Source organism: Amphiura filiformis, chromosome 17 (assembly GCF_039555335.1).
Source record: "Amphiura filiformis chromosome 17, Afil_fr2py, whole genome shotgun sequence".
NCBI classification, from domain to species: Eukaryota; Metazoa; Echinodermata; class Ophiuroidea; order Amphilepidida; family Amphiuridae; genus Amphiura; species Amphiura filiformis.
Genome location: NC_092644.1, coordinates 30,002,690 through 30,029,627, shown reverse-complemented (window position 1 = coordinate 30,029,627; position 26,938 = coordinate 30,002,690). Strand labels below are relative to the sequence as shown.

The following is a 26,938-nucleotide window of genomic DNA, read 5'->3' as shown; positions in this document are numbered from 1 at the left end:
TCAGCTCCATTGGAGCATTTTGAAAAACTTGACCTTTTACCCCTTTATGACCCCTTAATGACCTTAAATAAATTTAAAATATTTTAAACATGTTTAAAATGTCACAAGGATCATTGCATTTAAATTTCAGCTCAATTGGAGCATTTTCGGTTAAAATGACCTTTTTTGACCCCAGTGACCCCTGGATGACCATGGACGCTAAACAACCCACACCTTTTGTAGCCAGCTACCCAATACTGCTTGTGACTGAGTTTGGTCGAAATCCGATCAAGGATGTGGAAGTAGTAGCAAATTGTGAGAAAGAAGAAGAAGAAGAAGAAGAAGAAGAAGAAGAAGAAGAAGAAGAAAGAAATGGCAAGAAAGAAATAAGTTAGGCTGCACGCCTAACTTAAGGGTACTGCCCATCAATTTCATTCAGGGGCGTGTTTGAAAAACGGCACAGCGCATTAGTAAAAAGAATAAAAAATACTAAAATTTTCACCAGGGTTCGAACCACTGCCAATTGCACTATGAATGCTAAAGATGCCTACTGTGCCACGGTGAGTGTGGTTAACATTCGGCGATTTTCAAAGATATACATATCAACACGTTTCTACATGTAGTGTATTGAAAATTAGATTTTGGTAGGAATACAGTCATAGAAAGACATATGACTCTACTTGTCTGTTTGTTTTTCATTTAATAAGAATGAAAACGCTGGGTCACTCACGACGTCATTTGTAATTCATGTCAAAACCTGGGGAGGACCACACACATCCGTATTACTCAATGATCCAGACAATACCGTTTGAATATACCGCTCTTATGTATGCACCTGCTTGACACATCTTGTCACTTGCGGGAAGATATACTATAGGCCTACCCTAATAGCTACAATAGATACCCCACCGTAAATAGCTCTCTTCATTACCTCGCTATGCCATTATATACGCGTAGTGTACGCACTTTTGAACCCTATTTTGTTCAAAAATGATAAGAAGGGACTGTTTTCAGCTAAAATGTTGGTTATCAGAAGATGCTTAATGATACCGGGAAGTGTTGCAGAAAGGTAAGCGAACTCTTTATTTATTCAAAATATCACATATCAATGAATTTAAATTGGAAATCCAAAAAGGAAATGTCAGGTCAAAATTCTCACCTTAGAATTATTGTGAAATAAAATCAAACCAAAGTTAGGCTCCGCAAACAACGTCCAATTATTTCCATTGGTGTTTGCTACACGTGCATATATAATAAATTATGATTTGGGGCTAATTTGAGAAGAGTAAATGCCTCGAGTTTCAAAATACACCGAGTGATGTTTTTGATCAAAAACATCGACAATTCAAGACTCTGTAAAAACAAATCAAGAATTTTCTGGGATAATTGCAACTAAGTATAATGAAAGTTATGATCTAAGCTACCAGATGCATCATTAATTTCCTGACTATGATATTTAGTTGTGGGAAAAGATTACTTTAATGTTTTGGCGGGATTATTTCCCGCCAAAAATTTCAACCAAAAAGAGCATATGTAGCCTTAAATGACTGAGTGAGCCTTGCATAACAAAATAATCGGTTGTCCAGGTTGGTGACTGAATATATTAAGAACATCAGTTTGAAGAGTGTTTGGTAATAAAAGTACTTGTTTACCCAGGTTGGTCCGTGATGCATGCTGGCCCAGATAGCTTGATAAGAAAAAAGGCAAGATGGAAGAATATAGCAAGGAAAAGGAGAAAGGAGAGAAGGCCACTCCCAAACACAATTGTACAATTTTACTCTTAGCCCTTTATACTTCGTGAGAAAGGAAATTGGAATTCCAATCTCAAGCCCCGATGCATACTCAAAATTTATTGTGGTTGTCCAACGCACTGAAAGGTCTATTGTTCTATTGTGTCCGATTAGAGCGCTGACATATTGGAAAATGTTCAATATTCATGAGAGTGTACATTCAACGTCCAATTTTCGAAATTGGGTGACTTGTGCTTAGTAGGTACAGGCAAAGAGCTTTTAATAGAAATAGAGTCGCAATAGATTATATAATGCTTTGATCGTTTGATGCCGATTAGAAGTTGCGACAGGCTATTCATAAAAGTGGTACCATTGTTTCTAACAAAGGGGTTCCGCCATTAAATTGGTCACTGATCCGGCATCATATTAACGCTCTACACAACAGGCGAGTATCAATAAGTGACCACAATACAGTCATGTGTAAAGGCAGTCATGTGTAAAGTGGTACCATTGTTCCCACGTATCCCAATGTGTGCTTGTGTGGGTCTGAAGTCTATAAAGGAGGCTTTAGCTGTCGATGCAATCATCTTTACCACCCACCTGACTTTAGGCGCTTCATTTAAATAAATTGAATGCTCTTGCTGATCGATTACACATTAGAATGTATGAAGGCTGCCATTTCTACATATCTGTATTACACTATAGGCCTAATATATGGTAATCGCTATACGTATACATGTAAGTATAAGTATAGGCCTATAAAGGTTGTTTTTAAGAAATTTCCATTTAATTTTATTTTAAGAAGGAGATTGGTATAGAAATAGTGGCGTACCCAATGAGGGGGAGGGGGTTGGGAAGGGCAGATTCACCCCTGTAAGAAGTCGTGGGAGGGGAGGAGGGAGGAAGAGGGGAGGAGGGGATATGAAGAATGAGAGAGGGCTGGAGGAAGGGAAAAATGAAAAAATATAATAAAGACAAGTAGATAAATAGAAATATAAGGAAAATGATAGGAATGAGAGAGGGAGGATGAGAGGGGACAAGGAGAGCGAGGGAGTGATATAAAGTGTAGGCCTAGGAAAGAATAAGTACAGAGAAGGGAAAAGAAAGGAATGATGAATACATTTAATAATTATTATTAGGCCTATATAATAACTAAACACATAACAGCACTGGGCAGCCATTCGATGATGTCAATGCCTTTATTCGTTACGTAATTAAAACGCCCAGTCAGATGTATTTCACACCTGCCAAACACAAGTCACCCAATTTCGAAAACTGGACGTTGAATGTACACTCTCATGAATATTGATTGGCAACATTTTCCAATATGTCAGCGCTCTAATCGGAAACAATAGAACAATAGACCCTGCAAAGCGTTGGGTACAGGTGTGAAGTACATCTGACTGGGCGTTTTAATTACGTAACGCATAATAGCATTGACATCATCGAATGGCTGCCTGTAGTGCTGTTAGTGTTAGGCCTATGTGGGGGGGGGGGGGCTGTGTTTAGTTTCTTTAATATTTATTATTATAGGCCTACATGTATTTATCAAAACGATAATTAATGAAGCACACACGTAATAATTAATACATTATGTAGAAACATCAAGTTGATTTAAATTAAATCTAGTCAACTGGACTTACTATTTATTGACTGGCGACGTTTCACATCCTATCCTGGATGCTTCCTCAAGCCGTCTGATTTTTCGGCGGCGATTGGTCAGTGACCCGTGACGGGGTCACAGAACTGAGAAACGTCGCCAGTCAATAAATAGTAAGTCCAGTTGACTAGATTTAATTTAAATCAACTTGATATTTTATTTACCTGGATGACTGAGAATATACACAAATATTATGTAGAAACAGTATTATTTACAAATCAGATCCAACTGTCGCTTACCAATTCTATAATAGTCATTCGTGGTAGCATCAGATATCTTAGGTGTCGAGGATAGAAAGAGCGCAACATCTGTCTCTGATTTGACCCGGAAACTTTTTCGATTGTCAGGTTCACATTCGGGGAAAAAAGGAACTCCTCTATTCGCTATGGTTGGATCAATAGCACCAGTTTTTGCAGTTGTGTCTATGTCACGATGTGTTGAACCGCACTGTGATACTGAATAAAAGTAGAGATCGGTTAAGTGATTGATTAATCAAATGATTGATTGATTGATCGATTGATTCATCAATTGATTGATTGACTCCAAGTTATGTATTTGATTAACTGCTGAAGAATTATCGCACTCTGGGGAGTAAGAGTAAAAGGAGTATGCACTACCAAAGATAGAACAGTAGGTAGTATGGTGGTATATGATTGGTGGATTGCGAATTCGAGCCGCGGCGGTTCAATCGTGTTATGCACTTGGGCAAGGAGCTTTACCTCATTTACCTCTCTATACCCAAGATGAAATGGGGACCTCTTATGAATTATTTGATTTGATTTGAGTTTATTTATGCATATCATTCAATTTACAGAGTACACATTATAAAAACATAGAATATAAAAAAGACAATAAAATAACATTTAAAATTACAATATACAATACAATACAGATATGCATAGGATAACCCTTTAAGCCCTAAAAGGGCTTATTTCCAAAGGGTCCTTTAAAGCTTTTAAACATTGCACACATTAACATCAAAAATATTTTAAAAAACTAAATATGATACCATCAAAAATCAAAAATTCTTATTGCACAAATATTAATCATAAAGCCAATATGTGTACATCCATATCAAAACTATGCACCCGCCGGCCGCCACATGTGTTCCACTTCACAAAACAGCCAGGAATGAACACCAGACCCACCCCCGAAGCAGAGGCCACGTCAAATCATCCCCCACACACCGACATCGCCTGGCTAATAATTATTTGGTGCAGCAGAGACATTAAAATGAATACACGGGATCCATACACGTGAATTGTTATGCACGATTTTGATATCAGACGAAAATCTTCGGATACTGGGTTACAAAATGATGAATATCTCCCGTAAATGAATTTTTCTCAAGAAACCAGATGTGGTCTCATACACTTGAAAATACGTGTTGAACAGATATTATAGTCGTTAGCGTGCGCTTTGAAAATTGGCCGTGCGCTTTGAAGTCAAAATTTGACCAAAACTCTCAATTTTATATTGCGTTGGTCCTATATGGACTACAGCGCACAGCAGGCTACAGCGGCACTCACTCAAGTGGAGAGAGTATAACCATTGACCGCAATGTCGTATACAAGCTTGCTCACAGAGCGAGAAATCAATTACCCCGTCTATACAGTAGCCTTAGTCAAGTCACTTCGCTAATAATATGCATCTCATAAGGTCCGAATAAAATGGTCATAGGTGGCTGTGGATTCAACCTACCATGGCGATTTCTACTATGAAGATATCGGGGCGATGTCACTGTGCCCCAGTCACACGATTTAGGAATACAGAGAACATTCCCCAACTATGTGTCTCCGGGATAACCCGAAGCGACCCCAACCCGGAGACGAGTCCGGCACCCATTGCCATTAGAGAGATTGCGGAGAGGCGTTCACTGCAAACGCCGTACGGGTTACGGATTTCTGCATTTTGCGGTAGAACGTCATAGTCCCGTTCACATCTAAACTAGCCTCCTACAGCTGTTTGTGTCGGTCCTAACGCTCGTCGTTCCTAGTATGTTCGTGATAGCCGCATAGAGTCTGAACCAAGACTACGTGTAAACGCAATTGCAAACATGATGGCGCTATGCTGAGACAAATAATCTAAAGGTAATAGGAAGCACCCATTGATTCACCTTGGGTGCATCGAACCAGAGAAGATTATCTTCTTTCATCGAACTACTTTCCTCGGTATTGATCAGTATTGATATGCAAATACGACTGGTTGTATCTATAATGTTCTATGCATTCAGTCCAGATTAGCGATATTTGCGTTTTGTGGGCTATTGGAAAATGAGTATAGGCCAATGTTCACACGTGTATGCTATTTGTCTAAACATGGAAGAAAGAGATGAGAAGGAACCACAACGACTTCGATCGGCCAAGTTTTAATCCGCTTATCTATTGATGCATGAAAAGAAAAGCTATCAATGGTACTTCCTTTCATGTATGATCCATTTACCGCGATCGATGCTTGGCGAACTTTCATTACTGGAAAAAATTTATAACAAACCCATCCACGAACAAACAAACGCTACCCAGAAGTAAGATTATGGAATTTCACTGATGCTCTGAACATGTATAGTAGCTTTGTTTTGGGATCTACAGTCAAACTGTTTTCTTGATCGTGTTGTGTAGAAAATGTCCTATAAAACATCGAAAAGGTATTCAAAATCGGCCGTTTTTTTGCTGAGTTTCATCTTTAGCAAATAAGGTAAGATTTTGGTGACTTTTTCGATGAAAAATAGATGTAAAATGTTCTTAAATAATGCACAATGTTCCGGTTGAGTCCGGTACATAAAACCTGTTTAATTTAATAGTTTATATGTGTATAATCGTAACTAGCTAACTCGTTTCAGTGCCAAAGACTGCCAACTCTGAGAAAAAAATCATCAAAGTTCGGAAAATTTGGGCAAAATGGAAGAAAAAGATGTAGGCCATCAATGACCGATGATCACGTCACCAGAGAAAATCCTATAAGGTGCTTGCACGGAAGGTCATTAGTTCAAATCATCCTTCACACACGCTCCAGAAGACATGCAAATACATGGAATACAATACCAATCACCTATTTAACGCGGGGTATTGATCAAAGTAAATCCTCATGAATAACAATGTCAACTAAATGTCGGTAAAGGGAGTGGACAAAGTGAATGCGTTCGTTGTGGTTCCTTCTTATCTCTTTCTTCCATGGTCTAAATAATCTAAACAGAGTTTGGTGTTGCATGCATAGGAAGTCTTGATGTATATTATTCGAATAACAAGAAACAAACTCCATTATCATATAAATAATACCCTGTTTACTTTCTAAAGCAAAATGAAAATAGATAATCTAATATGCCTAGTTCGATTACTACCCAGCAAACACAAATATATTACAGAAAACGTTAAATGTCGGCTTAAAGGTTATGTGAGGGTCAAGGGCATTAAAAGTTTTATAACATTCAAAAAAACCTTTGTTCTAAACTTGCTGATAAACGTTCTAACACAACACTTAAATATGTTTGCCAAATGATATTTTACTATAGCATTTCGAATTTTGGCTTAAAATGTTGTTGTATTATTTTTTCAGTATAACACGAGTTTTCATGACTTTAATATAAACATAGGCCTACATCGATATGTTATCAAAACGTTTTAACTAAAACCAAAAACACATGCATTATCATGTTTTAAAAACATTTTGGAGTTTGCTGAATAGTATCCATAAGCAAAACACTTTGACAGCTGTTTAATGCACAACGAAAAAGCAAGGCGAAAAATAGCGTTGCACGAACTTCTGTTCCCGTCCCAAACAGACAATTATACCGCATTTATGCCGTAACACGACACAATCTTGCCTAAAACGCCTCTTCGCAAGCTGATTTTTGGACGGCATTTTCCACACACAAATGAATAGGCAATCTGCCCGTTCGAATTCGCGTCGAAAAAAAATCGAAATTTGTTCACTTCTTCTTGTCTATACGAGATCAAACTCTACTTGTTCTATCAGGATACTTTGATTTGTTTCATAACATGATAAACATAACATTTTTCTGCATTTTATAATGCGTTTTTTTGTCATTTTGGAACGTCATTTTTGCTACCAACCGCAACGTAATCGCCTTACGGTAATTCCACGATTGACCAATTCACAATAGATTTCACCCTCTAGAGGGCATAATAACCGATTTTCGACTAATGTAGCTTGCCGTTCGCGTTCCCGTGTCACGTTTCACGTAAATTTCGCAATCTCTCTATTATGTGAAACGAGACACATGCAGCAGCCGACAAGCGCACCGGCCCGACATGGATGCACACATATTGCAGACGTGTATGAAAAGGCAAGTCCACCATGATTAACTGGGGTTCAATGCCAGACCCCACCCCACCAACCCAACCACCACAACAAGCCCACCCAAAAAGCACAACGCCCCCCCCCCCCCCCCCTCCCCAGGTACATAGGGGAATTGCCTTTCCAGAATTTCACATCTACAAAGTAAGATTTTGCATAAGATACTCTTTAACAGCCTTCTTAAAGTTGACCCTATCAGTTATCTCCTTGCTTGACTTGTTGTTTTTGTGTGTATAAAAATTATGCTGACTGGACCTAGTATTGTGGTTATGAACCTGGGATATTTTGGTGAATTTATAATCTAAATATGGTGGCCCTTGCCCATGGTTGATATTAAAAATATGATTAAGCCGCAATTGTTTTGCCCTATTGCAAATGTTCAAAATCCCCAAACCTTGGAAGTCCTTAACATCAATGTGATAAAAAGAGTCTTTACTTAGTATAAACCTAATAACCTTGTTCTGGGCACGCTGCAATTTTATACTTGTAGTTTTAGATACTCCGCCATACCATGATGATATGGAGTAGTCAAATAGACACAAATCAAAGCGGGCAGAGTGTTTTTTTATTTTTTGATCAAAAAAATTAGCCTGCCTATACAGGAATTTAAGTCTGGAGTTGACTTTTTTATGATGTCAGAAGCCATCTGCTCTCCAGACAAAACATTGTCAATTTCAAGGCCTAAATATTGCACTGACTTGGTGGCGGTAACAGTTTGCCCACAACTGGTTATTGAATAATCTTCATAACACTTGATTTTGCGTTTAGTCCCGAAAAGGATTAATTCTGTCTTACCCATGTGAAGTGACAGTTTGTTGTCAATGAGCCATTGATTACATTTTTCCAAGTTTTTACTGAGGAGTTTGGCAATCTTTTCAGGGCAAGTGTCAGAAACCATTAGGGCGCTGTCATCAGCATATTGAAGCATAATACAATCAACAGCCATGGGCATGTCGTTAACATAGCATAAAAAAGAAGAGGGCCCAAAATACTGCCCTGAGGAACCCCACAGGTGAGCTTCTTGGGGGATGACTGAACATCGTTTACATTTGAATATATGAATACAAAAGCCACCTAAGTCCATACTTTGGCCAAATTGAGTTAAGCATGGGAAATTGTTGCTATACATAGACCTGTCATATGCATGAAAGAACAACTCAAATTCATCCTCTGTGTCTATTGGGCATGTGAAAAATAGCATGTATGAAAGAATCACCCAATTCCATGATTTGAGTCTTGTAACACATTGATTGAAATCCAGTATGTATAAAAGTCCACTTGTAACACATTCATTGCTAGAGAATGACTTTTGAACAAAAAATGGGTTTAATAAAGGAAAGTGTGTGGTTTATATTACATGCCAGAATGCTTATGAACATTATACATACCTGTGTGCTTTATTTTGTATTATCTTACTAGTGGTAATCTCATTCTAACATTGTTGTCTTTGTATATGATTCAAAAAACCACCAAAATTTAAAATGAACCCCACGAAGTCCCTGAAATGCTAATCGTCATACCTAATACAGGTTAATCCACTCATTTGCACGTAAAACTTACCATATTGACCAGGTAAATCTAACTGAAGGAATTAAAATGATACACGGGTTTTTCTCTCAAAATAACTTCGCATGGACTTAGGTGGCTTTTGTATTCATGTATTCATTTACAACTTGGGATCTCTGAGACAAATAAGAATCAAACCAGGCAGTGGATTTAACCCCAAGTGCTTTTAACTTCTTACAAAGGATCTCATGGTTGACACTGTCAAAAGCTTTTTGAATGTCTAGCAAGACCACGCCGGTGTATTTCCCTTCGCTCATTTGATCTCTTATGTAGTCTTGAAGATATATTAAACATGTATCAGTGGAATAACTCCCCCGGAACCCAGATTGGAATTTATACAGAATATTGTCCATTAAACGCTGCCCATATTATAAGTACAGCGGAATAATCCTAAAGTGCTTTGATACACGTGAAAGGCGCTGTGATAAGGCCTAAAATAATTGTTTGATAAAAATAATTTGATAAAAATTAAAATTTTAAAAAAGTTGTGGAGTTGGAGGCTGAAAATTTAAAGCAATATCTATCTATGTTATGGTGGTATGTGTACGTAAACCCCGGTACAACCCCGGTAAAGACTAGGTACATCCCTGGTACCGGAAGTTGCTTTACTTCTCAGGGGCTCAGACATATATATTTTGCGGTGTCACAAACTGTTATATTTACCCTTTCTTTCATGCCCCGCGTGGCTCTAATGTATTGGAACTCCATTAGTGGCAAGTCTACTATGGAAGTCAGCGTCAAAAGAGAGAACATTTTGGAGATAATGGAGTAAATATGAGAAAACATTGATTTTTTTACGTGGGTCACTTTTAACTTATCTGTGGGTTAATGTTTAGTTTGTTGTTTAAGAGTGCATGTTCTCATTACTGATGGTCTATTAAATTGTTATGGCGTAGATTTCTTTGACAAGTATAATGAATCCAACACTTTGGCGAAACATTTTGCTATTTTGAAGGCATCAACATTGGGGGATGATTGTATGTAGCATCCCCCTGGCAAAATGTTGGGGGGATAAATCCCCCATCCCCCCGGGATCTACGCCTATGGTTATGAACATGGTGGATTTAAGAGCAAAAATCCAGGTCAGGTCAAGGTCAACTGAGTATAGATTATCACATTGTTGTGAAACTTGGTGAATGCTGTCGCTATTGAGCGTTTACAATGTTCAAGGTCATCTGAGGTGACCTAAGTATAGTTTGGTGGATGTGATCACCATTGAGCGCCACAAATGTGAAAGTTAATTTCAATGTCATTTTGAGGTCAATTGAACATAGATTGTTCAATACATCGCCTTTATTGGGACAATTCAAAAGAATGTGAGCTTTAATTGTGCATCAATTTCAACAAAATTTCACATATAGGCAAAAATGTTTGGTCGCTCAAGCTTGGTGTCGACTATAACTAAATTTATGTAAAATTAGTTTTGCCACGTACTATACTCAAATAGCCTATTTTGGACCTTTTTTTAAAAAGTCTACAAGGGAAAAGAGAATGAGAGAATAGTATTATAATATTCATATGTGCTGTAAAAGGATAGGCATATACATGGTTATTAAATTGAGCCGTATAGAGACAAAGTGGTGAACTAAACCAATATGTAGGTCATACATGAAGGTTAATGCATATCCCTATTCCTCTGGCATTAGGCCCGGGGGGGGCACTCCAACTTTGGAGGTGACGTGTATGTAGGGCTGTTAAGACCCCATTTTTTAGCATCGTTCTCACCCAAAGACCCATATTATTTTACGAACACATGACCTGTCACCCAAAGACCCCCTATTTTTTTCATTTGATCTGTCACCTAAAGACACTTACAAGTTCAATTTGAATAGCAATTTTCATTTATCACTGATTTTGTTACTTATTTTGAAAAAACAAAGAAATTTGAAGCCACTTAGAACTAGAAATTCGATTTTCGAGGTTTCTGTGGCACTGTTTTGGCTCTCACCCAAAGATTCCATTTAAAAAAAGGTCATGTTCTCACCCAATGACCCCATATTTTTTACATCATTTGCTCTCACCGAATGCCAAAAATCATGCTCTCACCCAATGACCCCATATTTTTTAAATTTTGCTCTCACCGAATGCCCCTTAGTGCGAAAGTGCCAGCCCTACACCTATATCCATTTCATATTGAAGTGCACCCCGGGGGCATTAGGAGGTCTGTACTCTAATTAGAAACTATTTTTCAATAGATTGAGAAGTAAAGAAGGCTATCCCACAAAAACAAAGGCGTGGCCAAAAAAAACCCCTACAAATGCCAATCTAATAACAAAAAAGTCCACCTTGAAATATATAAAACTTAAAATCAGGAAGAGCTCACAAAATGTCCATGAAATCGGGCTTTTTAAAAGTTTTCGAAGGAAATATTCACACTTTTGAGCACATTGCATCCAAATAAATTCTGGGTACGGGCCTGCACAAAATGTCAGATTGCCTATTTTACTGTATGAAGCAAACAGAATGCCTATGTATCGGATCACTGGGTTATCCCACATTTTGCACAGAATTAATTTTGACAAGTAATAGGCTATTTCAAAAACAATCTAAATCGTAAAGTGTGTTATCCCACATTTTGGCGCCATTTCTTGATGTGAGATTTAAAAAAATCTAAGACATGCAAAAACAGTTAATTAAACAAGTCTACTTCTGTGGATTTTTTTTCAAAACGACCCCTGCAATGTTAGGGAGCCCGTCCAATATTTACGCCAGGGAAATATGGAATATAGGGGTTTGGGGGGATGTTAAGTGTTAAATGGAGAAAGAGGGAGAAACAAGGGGAGAACCGGAAAATTTTGAGCGGACGCGAAGGGGAAACGCGATTTTATGTTCGAGTTTTTTGGTCAAACCTCCAACCCTCCCCTTGGCGTAAATATAGAACGGTCCCTTAAACCTCATTTTCCCGAAAATGTGTGATAGCCCACTTTACCTATATGCGGCTCAATTATGAGACTATTGAAGACAAATACGTCACATCACACAATGATTCAGATATTAACGCAGCCAAAATAAAAAGTCTCCACTAGTTCCATCCCCATTTAATGATGAGTTTATGGCAAAATAATTCATATAATAATTTTCTATACACTTTCCTTCGAAGGTTGATACCAAATTTGATATTAAAAGTGTAATCATCGTGCAATTTTAAAAATGACATAGGGAATTGTATCACGTAGCGGAGCTAGCGTGAGTGCCAAGAATTACGTCGCCTGAATAGGCCGACAGGTTAAAGGTTTACTCATGCATGTCAAAATGCAAATCAAATACCCCGCTCTTTCAATTGTGCGCAGGCAACTGCACAATAATCCCTGTACGGGTTGCTTCAGGCCACATAATATTAAAGCTGATACAATGTATTGGCATTTGCGTGGTCAATTCGTAATTTGTCATTTTTAAAATTGCACGAATTCCCAAACAACGGCTCCTATGCTCCCGATGATTAAACTTTTGATATCAAATTTGGTATCAACCTTCGAAAGAAAGTGCATAGAAAATTATTATATAAATTATTTTGCCATAAACTCATCATTAAATGGGGATGGAACTAGTGGAGACTTTTTATTTTGGCTGCGTTAATATCTGAATCATTGTGTGATGTGACGTATTTGTCTTCAATAGTCTCATAATTGAGCCGCATATAGGTAAAGTGGGCTATCACACATTTTCGGGAAAATGAGGTTTAAGGGACCGTTCTATATTTACGCCAAGGGAGGGTGGAGGTTTGACCAAAAACTCGAACATAAAATCGCGTTTCCCCTTCGCGTCCGCTCAAAATTGTCCGGTTCTCCCCTTGTTTCTCCCTCTTTCTCCATTTAACACTTAACATCCCCCCAAACCCCTATATTCCATATTTCCCTGGCGTAAATATTTTGCCATAAACTCATCAGACTCTGATTAAATGGGGTTGGAACTAGTGGAGACTTTTTAATTTTGCTGTGTTTATATAAAGCTGATAATGAGATACTAAAGGAACAAATTGTAACAGTTTATCCCGCGTGCGGGGTTTAAGTTGTTGCATGTGGGAAAAGTTGTTACATAAAATTGTCAAAATCCCAGAAAATACTTTCAAGTGATGTAAAAGGAAGATAAAATATTACAAAAAACAATAAAAAGTATGTCATGTAACATTGTTCTTGCTCATGTAGTAAGTAGTTATATTAAATTGGGGCAAGTTGTTACTCGACAATTTTACTGTGGCAAGGTGTTGCCCAGAAGTTCTTGGACACTGGGACAACTTACCCGCATGGTCGTTTTTACATGTAATGAGAAAACTGTTACCCATGATATTTGACAAATGAAGAGCTTTGTTTCAAAACCCCTTACACCCACTTGCCCATTTTTGAGAACACATCAAATAATCATCAATAAATCACTGATATATGGGGGTTTGCAACAAAAGCAGTTTTTGGCAGGAAGCTTGGGTAGGATGAGCATCCTGCCAAAAACTGCTTTTGTTGAAAAACACCTAGTCCTTATATCAGTGATTATTTTGATGATTTTTTGATGTGTTCTCAAAATTGGGAAAGTGGATGTAAGGGGTTTTGAAACAAGGGAGATCGCGAGAACAGTGCCAGTCATTGATTGGTCACCCCGTGTTAAATAGTAAATAAATAAAATGAAATAAAATACATTGTTACTAAAACACCTTTTTTGGACTTGCCTCTCATCGCTACTGTGAATAAAATGCTCTAACAGACGGTGGTTGTGGTAAAACTGTGATACATCTTGGCGAAACTGTGTCCGCTTGTCCGAAGGTGAGCAACTCCTATGGTTCGCTAGTCCCTATAAAAAGGGGTCGCTTGTCTAAAACGTTCGCTAGCACCCTAACCCTAACCTACCTCTGACTCCAGCCATGACTCTGACCATAACTCCAACCCCCGGGCTCCAACCCTAACTTTTGGACTAGCGACCCCTTCTTATTTTTCGTACTAGTGGCCCCGTTTTTGCAGACCCGACTAGCGAACCTTTGGACTACAATCAAGTGCAAATTTGCTGGGACACTTTCATAGTTCAATGACCCTCCCCGCACCCCTTATTCAATGTTGTATACCAAACGCCTCATTTTGTAAATGGCCTATATTTTTGCTCCAACATTGGTTGGTGGGGGAGGAGGGGATTCGAAATAGGTTGGAAACTATACAAATAAAATATCACATGGTGAACTTCATATGACCGGTTTTATTGAACAGAGGGCGCGAAATATGAACAAGTGTCCCAGGGAAATTTGCACTTGATTGTAGCTAACCTTTAGGACTTTTAAAGCGAACTTATACTTGTCTTTGTTGAAAGAAATGGTAAATTTCATAATCTAATAAAGGGTAAGAAACTAATAGTCTTTGCCCGGGAATCTTTGTTAGATTTTGTTGTTATTGTTGTTCTTTTCTTGTTCCTTAAATTATTTTTTATTAATTTTAGAGATCAAAATATAACTTGCAATAATTCTCAACCGCGAGCAATTCTTCGAGTTTTAGCTACTAGTACTTTTTGATTAAATTATTCTAACTGCAATGGCTGCCATATATCAAATGTTCTTTTTTATCCACTGTGTTTGTATATTTTCATCTTTATTCTATCTCTTACACATTAGATAGACACTACACTCATAGAAATTGTTCGTTGGCATTACTCAGTAAGTTGATGTAAGTCGTTGCGTCAACTTTCCGAGTAATGCCTACTGGTACAATTTTGAGTAACGCTCACTCGATATCATTATGTTTGTCGCACTCATTTGCACTTACTTTATTGAGTTGTTACAATTCAGAAAATGAAACTAGCCTAGGTTAGCATAATTGGTGTGCTATAGTATACAAAATTTTGCACTGATTACAAAAATAAATATTTGAATACTGCTAATTGTGCAGAAAATGATCCAATTACGTGAATTAAGTAACAAAGTACCAAATTGGAATAACTCAAAACAATAAGTACCAGTAACTTAATATCAACTTACATGTTGACCCATTCCATGTCAACTCCAGGGATGTGCACCGCAGCACCTCTTCAATTTTTTTCTTTTTCTGTGTGGTGGTAGATATTAATGAGAAAGTAAAATCTCGAAAATTTGAGCTTCGTACTCTATTTCGTTTTCCCGTGGCATCAATTTGAAATTTAGGGGTTTCAGCATAAAAAATGTGTCGTAACGCGAAAGACGACGTTTGGAGGTCCATAAATGTATAAAGTGAACCCTTTACAACTTTGAAAAGTATGTATCCTGGGAAACTTATTTGTGTAGAATTCAAATCTGGCATCAGAAAACTTGTAACTCCTTTACTTTAAAAGATATAGGGCCCTCAAAATGCAACTTCGTCCATCCAGGACCAACTTTGGGGCTCAGAACTCCAAAAGTAAAAATAATTTTTAGTCCATTTTTTTGCCAGTCAGTTGTAAAGTTGTAAAGGGTTCCCTTTATACATTTATGGACCTCCAAACGTCGTCTTTCGCGTTACGACACATTTTTTATGCTGAAACCCCTAAATTTCATATTGATGCCACGGGAAAACGAAATAGAGTACGAAGCTCAAATTTTCGGGATTTGACTTTCTCATTAATATCTACCACCACACAGAAAAAAAAAAAAATTGAAGAGGTGCTGCGGTGCACATCCCTGGAGTTGACATGGAATGGGTCTGTTGAGTTACAATAACTCAACTAATTGGTTCTTTGAACCTTGTTTATTTTTCTAAGTTCCCTGAACTTGAATTCAGAAGTTGGTATTACTTAAAAAGTTGACGCAACGACTTACATCAACTTTTAAGTAATGCCAACAAAGTTGATTAGTTGACGGAACTTTTTGAGATTTTTCAGCATTTTTAAGTTCGGATAACTAAAATGAATTTTGTTTTGGCAACTTTTACACTATTTTTGAGTTGTCCAAACTTAATCCTTTTGAATTGCGCCAACAAGGCGAACAAGTCATTTCTATGAGTGTAGACACTACAATCTTGTTTTCATACCATAGATTTTCTCTTTATGCATTAGGTTTTGGTTTGTATGGTATTCTTTCTCAGTTGCTATTAATTTTGACACAAGGCAGCTATTGCAGCTTCAATCATAAGGTGGAGTTTTGCACATGAACTCTAGTTTGGAATTAATCATTGAACTATAAATTTGGCCTCTACAATCAAAACATGAAAGGAAAATTGATGCGGTCGACAGAACCTGAAAAATAACTTTTGTTTAAGGTATAGTCACTGCACACACTGACCTTGCTTCATGCATTTGTACCCATAGAATTATTATCAAAATGTTAACTTCACGTAACGAAACAAAATATATCATTATTCATCGTATAAGCAGGCTGGAATTGTGATGTGGCGTGCATGTATTACTGTTATATTCAATAAACAAGCAACCCTTTACGTCCATATCAGGCAGTTTTATTTTGCTATAACTCTGAAAAATCTGATTTCTCTGTCAGTTGAGAGGTTATAACACTGGTCAATGTCTAATTTAATCAAAAAATAAGGCCTATATCCCCCAAACAAACAAAAACCAGTCCCTATAGAATGTCTAAAGAGTCAAAAGTCTAAAGAGTAAGAAAAATATGCGATTTTGAACGACTATTATATTTGTTTCAAAAACAAATCAATGGGTCATTATTATACAACGGTTTTTGTCCGTTTCTGTCTCTGTGTGTTTTACGCCAATACAAATGTCATGAATGTACTGTGTTTATATTTAGATTCTTTAACTATTTCCCTTTCATAAAAATGTATATTTTTGTATGTCGTGCAATAATTAAGACACTAGTCTTGTACTTAATGCAGGTTTTAGGGCCCTCGTGTACCCCTTACGTTATGTTCCCTCAGGGGATGCATAACTGAATACATTCTTGCAAGCATCAGGTTTTTGAAGTTGGTTAGAAAGGGGTTCCAAGAAATTGTATTTTCAATTGTGGGCAAATTTCAAAATACCTCCTATCGGCCTGCCCTAAAATCCTGCCCCCTCTCGGCCTGTGAAAATTCCCCCTCTCATTTTCACATTTTCAAAATTTTGGGAACCCAGTTTGTAAACCTTCAATGGTCTAGATATATAATGTGGGCATAGCGAGCATGTGGTATTAGCAGGGGGACTTCATTTATATTAAGCAACAAGTTCTGGAGTTTTATCAGTCCACATTTGCTCGCACCTTTGATGTAACTGCTCGGACCTCTTTTTGTAATTATCCAAATTGCAGGCAAACGTAACTTAACCTGCATTTTCCCCCTGTTATTTTCCCCCTTCCCTTTCATTTTGGATTTGGTTGGTGGGTAGTCTTAGAGGTGCATATAGTACCTGTTCGATCCAGCTATGGACTTTAAAAAAAAAAATTTAGTTCCTTTTATGATATTGTGTAATTTTTGATGTAACTTATGTGCAATATTAATCCTTTGCCAGTGATAAAGTGTAATAAATAAATAAATAAATAAATAAATAAATAAATAAATAAATAAATAAATAAATAAATAAATAAATAAATAAATAAATATGGTCCGTCTTTTTACAGAATATTTCTGTTTGTTCCTGGTTTTACAACACGTTTCGGTTATTTGCATGTTTAAAAATTCCCTGTTAGGAACCGTTCAATTCTTACGCCGGGGGTGTGAGTTTTGACAAATTTTAATTTAAAAATCGACAAACCATGATTTCGCGTTCCCCTCACTCACTCACTCACCCACCAGGCTGTGTTCGACCATTGTTGGACGTAGCCCTCTTCATGATTCTTCCACTGTTCCCTGTCTCTTGCATTTCATGTCCATGTAGGTCCCATGTAGGCAGTAATGTCATCACGCCACCTCCTCTTCTGTCTTCCTCTTGATCTTTTCCCTGTTCTTGGTTGCCATTCTGTAAGCCGTTTAGTCCATTTGTTATCTTCCCTTCGTGCAAGGTGACCTGCCAATCTCCATTTCGCTTCTTTGAGTTTCACCATAATGTCTTGGACTTGGGTTTGACGTCTTATTTCAGACTGAGTGTTCTTAATTTTATCCCTTAAGGTAATGTGTAGCATCTTCCTTTCCATTGTTCTTTGGGCTGTTTGTAATTTCTGTTCCAGGTACTTGGTTGTTGTCCATGTTTCTGCCCCATATGTCATTGTTGGCAATACGCATTGGTTAAACATTCTACTTCTCAGATACATTGGTAACTTTTTATCACATAGAATGTCCTTGAATCTTCCAAAGCAACTCCAACCTGCCTTTATTCTGATCAAAGCTTCTTCCCTGGTGTTGTCCTCCATCTTCACTGTTTGGCCGAGATATTTATAACCATACACCTTTGACATCCTCTGACGGGTGGTTTGTCATATATTTTGTTTTGCCCTTGTGTATGTTCAGTCCAATCTTTTTACTTCCTTTTAATATTCAGATCATTTAACTGGACCTCCATATCCTTTACTGATCTTGTCACCAAAGCTACATCATCTCCGAATCTCAGATCTGTTAGCTTCTCGCCATATATGTTGATCCCTTTCTCCTGTAGGTTCAGCTTTCTAAATATGTGACCCGGCAGCACAAACGAGCCGTAAATTCCCTAAATTGTATTCTGAGTGATGGTGTAAAATGTGTACGAAGGTCGTATTCATCGGTCACTTAAGCTGGCGCGACATCTGTCTTATTTTGATAGTCACAACACCAATCAATAATCCTATTATTGAAGTGGATAATAAGCTTCTACCTTAGATGGCTATAGAACTTTTAATAGCTCTGGTCTTTGTTTGCTTTTGCTAAATCCTTTTCAAGTGGTGGGTTATTTGTATAGGTATGCATAACCAACAATTAACAATGAGCGAACCTTCTTAAACCTCGTTGACTTGGGGATGATTTGAAATGACCGCCAATTATGACTGTTTGATATTTATTGCCAGCAATGTGGAAAAAGAGACACACATAGAAACGAAAAAAGCTATAATTTTGTTGAAGGAGCAAAGTTTAACTAACCATAACTCCGCTTCTGGATATCGTTTGAAGTCAAATGATATACCATTTTTAAGTTTATGATGTTTATTTTTAAACACGAAATAAAACAAAATTGACCGGGGAGGAATTTACGGCTCATTCGCCGTGGACGGTCACATATATCTTCCATTGCTGTAGTGAATATATTGGGGGATATTGTGTCTCCCTGTCTCACACCACGCTGAATTCTGATTGTTTTTGAAACATCGTTTTCAATGTGGATTTTGGCTGTGGCATTTGTGTATATGTCCTCGAGAATTTGGACATAACCTTCATTGGCTCCAACTTTACGTAGTGCTGTAAAGAGGTCTTTATGTTCCACTGAGTCAAAGGCCTTCTCATAGTCTATATATCTAATGCATAGCTTCAAATTATATTCATTTGCCTTCTCAATAAGTTAGTTGATGGCATACAGATGGTCTACTGTTGAATATCCACGTCTGAAGCCTGCCTGTTCTCTTGGTTGGTTTTGATCAAGCACTCCTTTTATTCTATTCTGTATTATCCTTGTAAAAATTGTGTAAACATGTGATAACAGGCTGATAGGTCTGTAGTTTTTCATGTCTGTTTTTTCACCTTTCTTGTAAAGGAGAATCACTTTTGCCTCTTTCCAGCAAACAGTTATCCTTTTTTCATCCAATATTTGGTTATAGAGTCCAACAAAATGTTGAGTAATCCCCTCTCCTCCAACATTTTTAAGCGTCCGCTTAAGAGGCTTTATCCGATAGACTCAGATGGTAGGTGGAAGATGGGGGTCAGCAAATTTTGTTCATATTTTGTCAATCAAACATGTGTCCATGAGTATTTACAGTGGAGGTATTAAAATTTTTGAGGACCCCCACTGGGAGATACTGGACCCCCTCAAATTGACCCCCATGATTGTCTTCTCAGACACAAAAACTTTGAAATGTGCACTAACTTTTGATTAGAGCCACGTAATAACGCGCATCTGCAGACATTTTATTTATACTTCACAGTAATAATACACATTTTGTCTCGACAAAACAATTACAAATTCTTTGTACAACATTTGGGTTGTTCCATTTTCAGAGAGGGGTGTAATGGCCTTTTCAGCAATTGTATAAATGTGAAAAATCCTAATTTTGAAGCAAAGTTTGCAAGATGATTGTGAGAGTTCCTCAATATTTTTGTCAAAGTTATTTACTTGTTGGATAAAGTAGATATAGGTTGAACAATTGAGCAAATAAAAATCGTGGAGACTTTTTCCGTTTTAAAATGAGCACATCTTACTTTATGCTCTTTTTCAGAAAAGTGCAAAATCCTAATTTTGAAGCAAAGTTTGCAAGATGATTGTGAGAGTTCCTCAATATTTTTGTCAAAGTTATTTACTTGTTGGATAAAGTAGATATAGGTTGAACAATTGAGCAAATAAAAATCGTGGAGACTTTTTCCGTTTTAAATTGAGCACATCTTACTTTATGCTCTTTTTCAGAAAAGTGCAAAAGTGCGATATTTTCATGCTAAACTCAGGTACGGTGATTTACTAAGTTTAAAAATGACAATAAAAGCCTAAATTTTCACTTAAGCTCCAAATTTGTCTATCTTTACAGGTAAGGCTCAGTTTTTATTAACAAATGTTAGAAAGTGATACTGCTATTTCAACATCGAAACTGGTACTAAAACTGGCTCTGTTAGCAGTTATTCGGAGAGGGCCTACTTTTCTTGTGAAATCGAATTTGCTTAATGTTACTGGGAAAATTCGCTTAAATATTAGTATAAATGGCCATTGCCATGACAACTGCCTTCCCTTTGAAATCTCCTAATACATGTAGCTTAAAATTAAAGAATCCATATATCAATAATATACTCATTAAGTGTAATACAAACTTTTTAATGCAACAAATTGCTCAAAATTTGGGGTAAAACTGCCCAAAATTCAAAGGTCATAGGTGACAGAAAAATGTTGTTGCTGTCATCTGGGATGAGGGAGGCAACAAAAGTTGGTATATTGGGTTTTACCTTGATGATAATGGGGACGAAACGCGGGGGACAAAACCTTCGAGTGGATCACCTGATGCGCGTTGGTACTGATACCGGGGATGAAAGTCTGTTAGCAGCGGCCACATGGCCCCGGAGAATGATATAGGACACTATCATGCAGCAGTTTGAGATTGTGCCTGTGACACTTATCAGTTTCCGTAGCAATATAACAACTAGCCATTTATATTATGTTTTTTTTTGTTGTAAATTTTACCTCATATTGTGGAGATGTCCTTAAAAATTTTACTCCCAAATAGCCAGTATCGGGGATAATAAATTTTTCCCCTCATCTTATTTTAACATACCACTGTCACCGTAGAAGGTCAAGGGTCAATACACATGACTTGGTTGGAGCTCTCCCCTACTGACAGTGTAAAAAAAGATCAGGAAAAGAAAATTTATTATCCCTGATACTGGCTATTCCGGGTAAAATGTTTAGGTCATGTTCACATGATGAGGGACTTTGTCGAAAAATGTCACCGGGGAAATTTGCTTTAAAATTAGTAGAAATGGCCGTTGCCATGGAAACTGCCTTCTCCTTGAATTATCCTAGCTCATAATTAAAGAAGCCTCGTATAATCAGTAATATAAAGTGTAATACAAACTTTTGTAATGCAAGAAATTGCTAAAAATGTAAATACAATAAAATACATTAAACTATCAAAATTGTATAAAATTGTGCAGTGCAAAAATCTACATTTTTTACTTGATGTAATGTATGTTGTGTGTCTATTTCGTTTTTCCAATTTATATTGTTTTGTAAGTTTTAACCTGTTGTCTAGCTTTTTCTGTAATTTAAATATGAGGTATAATGGGCCTGGTTCAAAATTTAGGTAAAAAGGTGCATTGGGTCAGAAATGGTCGTAACTCAACACATGAAGATTTGAGACTACTTCTAACTGCATAAATAGATTGATTGACCCAAAACAACATAGACTAGACACCAGAACCTAGTAAAAAGACCCAAAAAATGACAAAGTTATGGCTAAAAATGTGATTTTCAGGGGAAAATGCGGCCATTTTGGATTTTTGCTGTGCACATTCTTTTTTGAAACCCAGGCTTAACATTTTGTAATTTCATGTTGAGATAGGCCTAGGTCAAATAGAACATACAAAAAACCTTATCCCGAAGCAAAACAAAACAAGTCCCATTTATAGCCCACTCCTAGCATTAAGTTCCACCCCCAGGTTATTAGGATTTAGTACTTTGGGGTATGGGGCCCTACTAGGCCTAGTTCCTATACATGTAGCTTAAGTACTGATGCATGTGAAATGATTAAGAATCAGAATAAGAGCTTGTGTTTCATAATACCACTAACATGTATGAATACGACCTTGTGACATGAGGTAGGGGCTCATATTCAAGGAGCATTATCTACTGGCGATTTTACCAATATGCTGTAAAAGAGAAACACCTACCCCTGTATTTGATTTGCGTTCTTAAATGTGGTTCTTAACTCCTCAATGCAATAACTGACTATTGGCTCAAGAAAAGGGACTGCTACAGTGAAAAGATCTTATATTTGATGTTGGTGTTGTATACAGCATCATTATACCAATGTCGCATATTGGGAAAATCCATGTTTGTGTTCTATGAAAAGTAAAAAAGTCTCCATAATTTTTATTACATTATATAAATGACCTATGTACAGAGGTTCTCTACTGTAATGAACAATGTGAGAAAGATTGAGGAACTCCTACAATGACGTCACAAAGTAGAGGGATATTTCACTTTCAAGTTGTAAAATGTGAAATATGGGCCCCACCCCTGTTCATAAATGGAACATCCCAATATAAACATTTGTTGTTTTATATTTTTGATAAAGACAAAGGATGAAAGAAGGTGTGTAGAAAAATTTACTTTCATAGATGCTTGTCTTAGGTGCCAAAAATTTGTTCAAAAATGGCATAAAACGGCATTTTACAAGTCGGAGAAATACGTGTTAGGGGGCATATTTTAGGGGGCCCCATATTTCCCAGGAGGGGGCATAGCAGATTTTTTCATACTGATTATTATGAACACTTATCCAAACTTATTAAATTGCCAAAATATGGTTGAAATTTGCTGACCCCCATCTTCCACCTTTTTCCCATGGCATCAGTATTTCTCAGAAAATCTCTCTTAAAATGTTCGGATTCCACCTTCTCCTTCTCCATTTTTAAAAGTATTAAAATTTAAAAATCAACTCATGCGAAATATGAGAAAAGGGCCATCAAACTATATTACAAGGGCCACGTTTGACCTATCTTTGATGTATGACTCTTGCAGTTGTGTAGTTCTTGAGATATATGAGCAAAAAGGTCATAATGTCTTCTCTTATTCATCTTGCAAAAACAATTAAAAATAAAGTCTAGTTTTGCACCGTCGATGACGTTCCTTTGCATGCTCTCCTAAATTGACCGATTGAAATATTTCAATTTTTTAACGGTTTAGGACAGGATTCAATCTAAAAAGATTGAAAAAATAGCTTGAAATGGATTTTTGGATTGACACTTACTCTATTCACTGATTTCACCATCCAATCTAGTGTTATTTTTGTACTGCTTAATTGAATGCGTTGCATATGGTTTGAAATTTCGCACCTTTTGGAACTTTAACCCAACAATTTAGCAGTTATGAGGCCAAACCTTTCCATAATTCTAGGTTTAAGACCAACCTTAAGAGATCGAGTAGATCCCAGCAAACACAAAAACGTTTTAAATAAGTTATATTTTGGCTTTTGGTTTTGGTAAAAACGTTTAAAATAACATTAAAATGTCGGGTTATATAAAGGTCATGAAAACAATATTTTTTAAATGTTTTCAAAATGGTATTATAAACTATTTTATGTTAAAAATATTTTATGTTAAAATATTTGCACCCAGCAAACACAGAAATGTTCTTAAAATGTCTTTTTCAAAACGTTTTAATAACATTTAAATGTCGGGTTATATAAAGGTCATGAAAACGTTTTTAACACGTTATTGCAAATATTTTGGGCTAACATTTTTCGCAAAATATTTTTTCAACCCCAAAATAACATTTTGTATAAAATATTTTGTATCAAGTTTTCAAAAATGTTTTTGGAATGTTATTAAAACGTTTTATACCCTTTATATAACCCGACATTTAAACGTTTTCTGTAAAACATTTTGTGTTTGCTGGGCAGTAGATTATCAAAAAATGTTTTTTAATGTTATGAAAACGTTTTATACCCTTAAAATACCCTTTATATAACCCGACATTTAAACGTTTCCTGACAACCTTTTATAACCTTTTGCGAATGATGTCGAAAACGTTTTGTGTTTGCTGGGATAACATCGCAAAATAAGACAAGATGCATACAGGGTGATTGACATCTTTCTCCATGATATCCAGGTAACGCACAATACATGATTATGGCAAACTATTCTTATTTGGATACGTTTTCGAAGACGAAAAATATGAGACCATTATAAAGGAAATTGACTCAAAACACGACAATTTTTACAGTAGACCTAGCCTTTCTGAAAGGCCCGTTGGTTATTTTCCCACATAAATATTGTATCAGTAAAAATACCCAGTAATAAAATAGCGCCGCCGCGACACACAAAGCCCCCCCCCCCCTCCCCATCAATCAATGTTGGACACATTGAGAAACCGCTGAAGACATTGGCATTTCTCAACATTGCATGAGAGAAAGGGGGTGACAGTTTTTTGTTATTTACACGCTAGCGTTCCAAGACTGATTTCCAAGATTGTCATACAATTTATGTCATGATATTGTTCATGTCGTGTTCTTGATCCTTTAGTAGTATAAACATAGTAAAATTGAATTGTGCATTGAACAAAGTGCAATAAAAATTGTTATTCTCGGGATTTTTTAGCCATGTATCTGTGGCGACATGTAGTAAAACCAAAATATATCAACATTTAGGAGGAGTCTCTATAAGCAAATTTAGAAAATCTAAAAATATTGGGGGCTTTGACTGGAAATATTCCCATGAACAAATCAATAAATTTGGCCATTTCCTGAATAATTTCCGATTCTCACAGACATTGGTACAATCATGTAAAATTGAGCAAATATGGCGATGCAATGGGTACTGCCTGGGTATTGAAATAGAATTAATCAAACTTGCTGCGCCATTAAAAAAAACACCCGAAGTTACCAGCAAAAGGCTAATTATATAAAAAAATAGACACACCAAACAATAAATTGAGTTCATTAATCCTGATTAATTTCAATACATCACACAATAGTCATTAATGGTCTTGACTTTACACCACAACGGTACCAAAGTCAGGACTTGTCAACCATTGTTATTTTTGTCAATTATTATACCAATAAATATAACTAGATTTAATGTAATTTTACTTACCTACTGGTGACGATTTGATCAGAAAAACGGCAAAAACAACCAAAATCACTCCTGCTGGTGATATCATGGTGAAAAACGTGAGATTTTCACCTATATAGACCAATTATTTTTCCTCTTCATCCAGTCATTCTGTTCAATTCAACATGTCTGCGGCAATTGGGCGTTGTGTTAGTTCAATTCGTTTTACAGCGAATAATGTGTTTTTGAAGCGCAATCAAACAAAACATACAAAGTTCAAACCTATTCATCGATAGATATTTCTTTTAAGGAAATCTATCCATGTGAAACGATACATAATAATGTCAAGGGCAAACCCAAACAGGTACCCGGGCATTACTTAATTCTACTTGACTATACATAATTAATGTTTTGGTTTTTCTTGTTCTAGTTGTAAACAGACCCATGTTCAAAACGGTTTTGTCACATTTGCAAATGGGCACAAAAGTGTTTGCGAGAAACGTTTAAATTTTAGGCTATGGTAAAGGTATGATAAAACGTTTCAATAACATTCTAGAAACGTTTTCAACTGTTGCCACAAAACTTTTGTAACTATTAAATGGTATTGAAATCTTGTCAAATAAAAAACGATGACCAGGGGAGGGGGGAGTCCAGTTTTCAAAATCCGCCCCTAGTCCAAAAAGGTCCAAATTTTGGGGAAAATTCCACTTTTTCAAAATCAGCGCCCCCCCCCCCCCCCACCCCCCCACCCCAAAAAAATCCTGGTTATGGGCCTGACGATGACGAGTCGTAGTGTTCATCTCGGAGCCCGAAGCGGACTACACCAATTTTCACATTGCAGTGACGTCAGTGCGCATTTCATTGAGCGCAGCTTCAAGTCGTTAGCGTTCACTCACAGCGCTGGTGTACACGCATGCACGCGATTAAAGACGCCGCATAAATGCTCGAGCTAAACAGCTGCTTCAACGCGTTGACTGCCACATCAGGGTGAAAAAATGCTATAGCCGCAGTTTGTGGCCCTCGCGGACGTAGCGATGGCGTAGCCCGACGCGTTCAACCGAAGCGCTTTACACACTGGATAGTATGCTATAGCAACAGAGCCCAAAAGAAGTGCTAGAATAGGACAAGAGATTTTGCCTTTCCATGCATCTCATCTCTTCCCAGCCAGCACGTATCCATCCGAGACGCGATATTTTTTTTCGTACATCATATTTATAAATTGTGTGATTTTCCCCGTTTTTCATAATTTGAACGGAATACAGCAAAACTCATTGAAAAAAATGCGTTACAAATATGATGTACAAAACAAATATAGCATCCGGGACCCGTACAGTACCAATATAGGCAAGGGCAACCTCATTTAAACCATGTAAACGGCCCCCTTTCCGGCAAAGTGGACACATTTCCGGGGACCGTACGGATGGCCAATATGGGGCCTGCAAATTTGCACATCAAGG

The 26,938-nt window shown here is 37.1% G+C and overlaps 1 protein-coding gene across 2 annotated transcripts in view; it reads right to left on the bottom strand.

Annotated features, from left to right (window-relative positions):
- The window catches only part of LOC140137600 (uncharacterized), a 235,912-nt gene that overhangs the window by 106,207 nt on the left and 102,767 nt on the right, over positions 1-26,938 (bottom strand). The window contains exons 1-2 of one of the 2 annotated variants that reach the window (XM_072159332.1): positions 25,524-25,720; positions 3,609-3,824 (exon numbers count right to left, since the gene is read on the bottom strand). The exons of the other annotated variant lie outside the window; for it this stretch is intronic. Of the exons in view, the coding sequence (XP_072015433.1) occupies positions 3,609-3,824; positions 25,524-25,590 (283 nt within the window). The 5' untranslated portion in view covers positions 25,591-25,720. Of the gene's footprint in view, positions 1-3,608; positions 3,825-25,523; positions 25,721-26,938 lie in introns of those variants that run through there. 2 annotated transcript variants of the gene reach the window in all.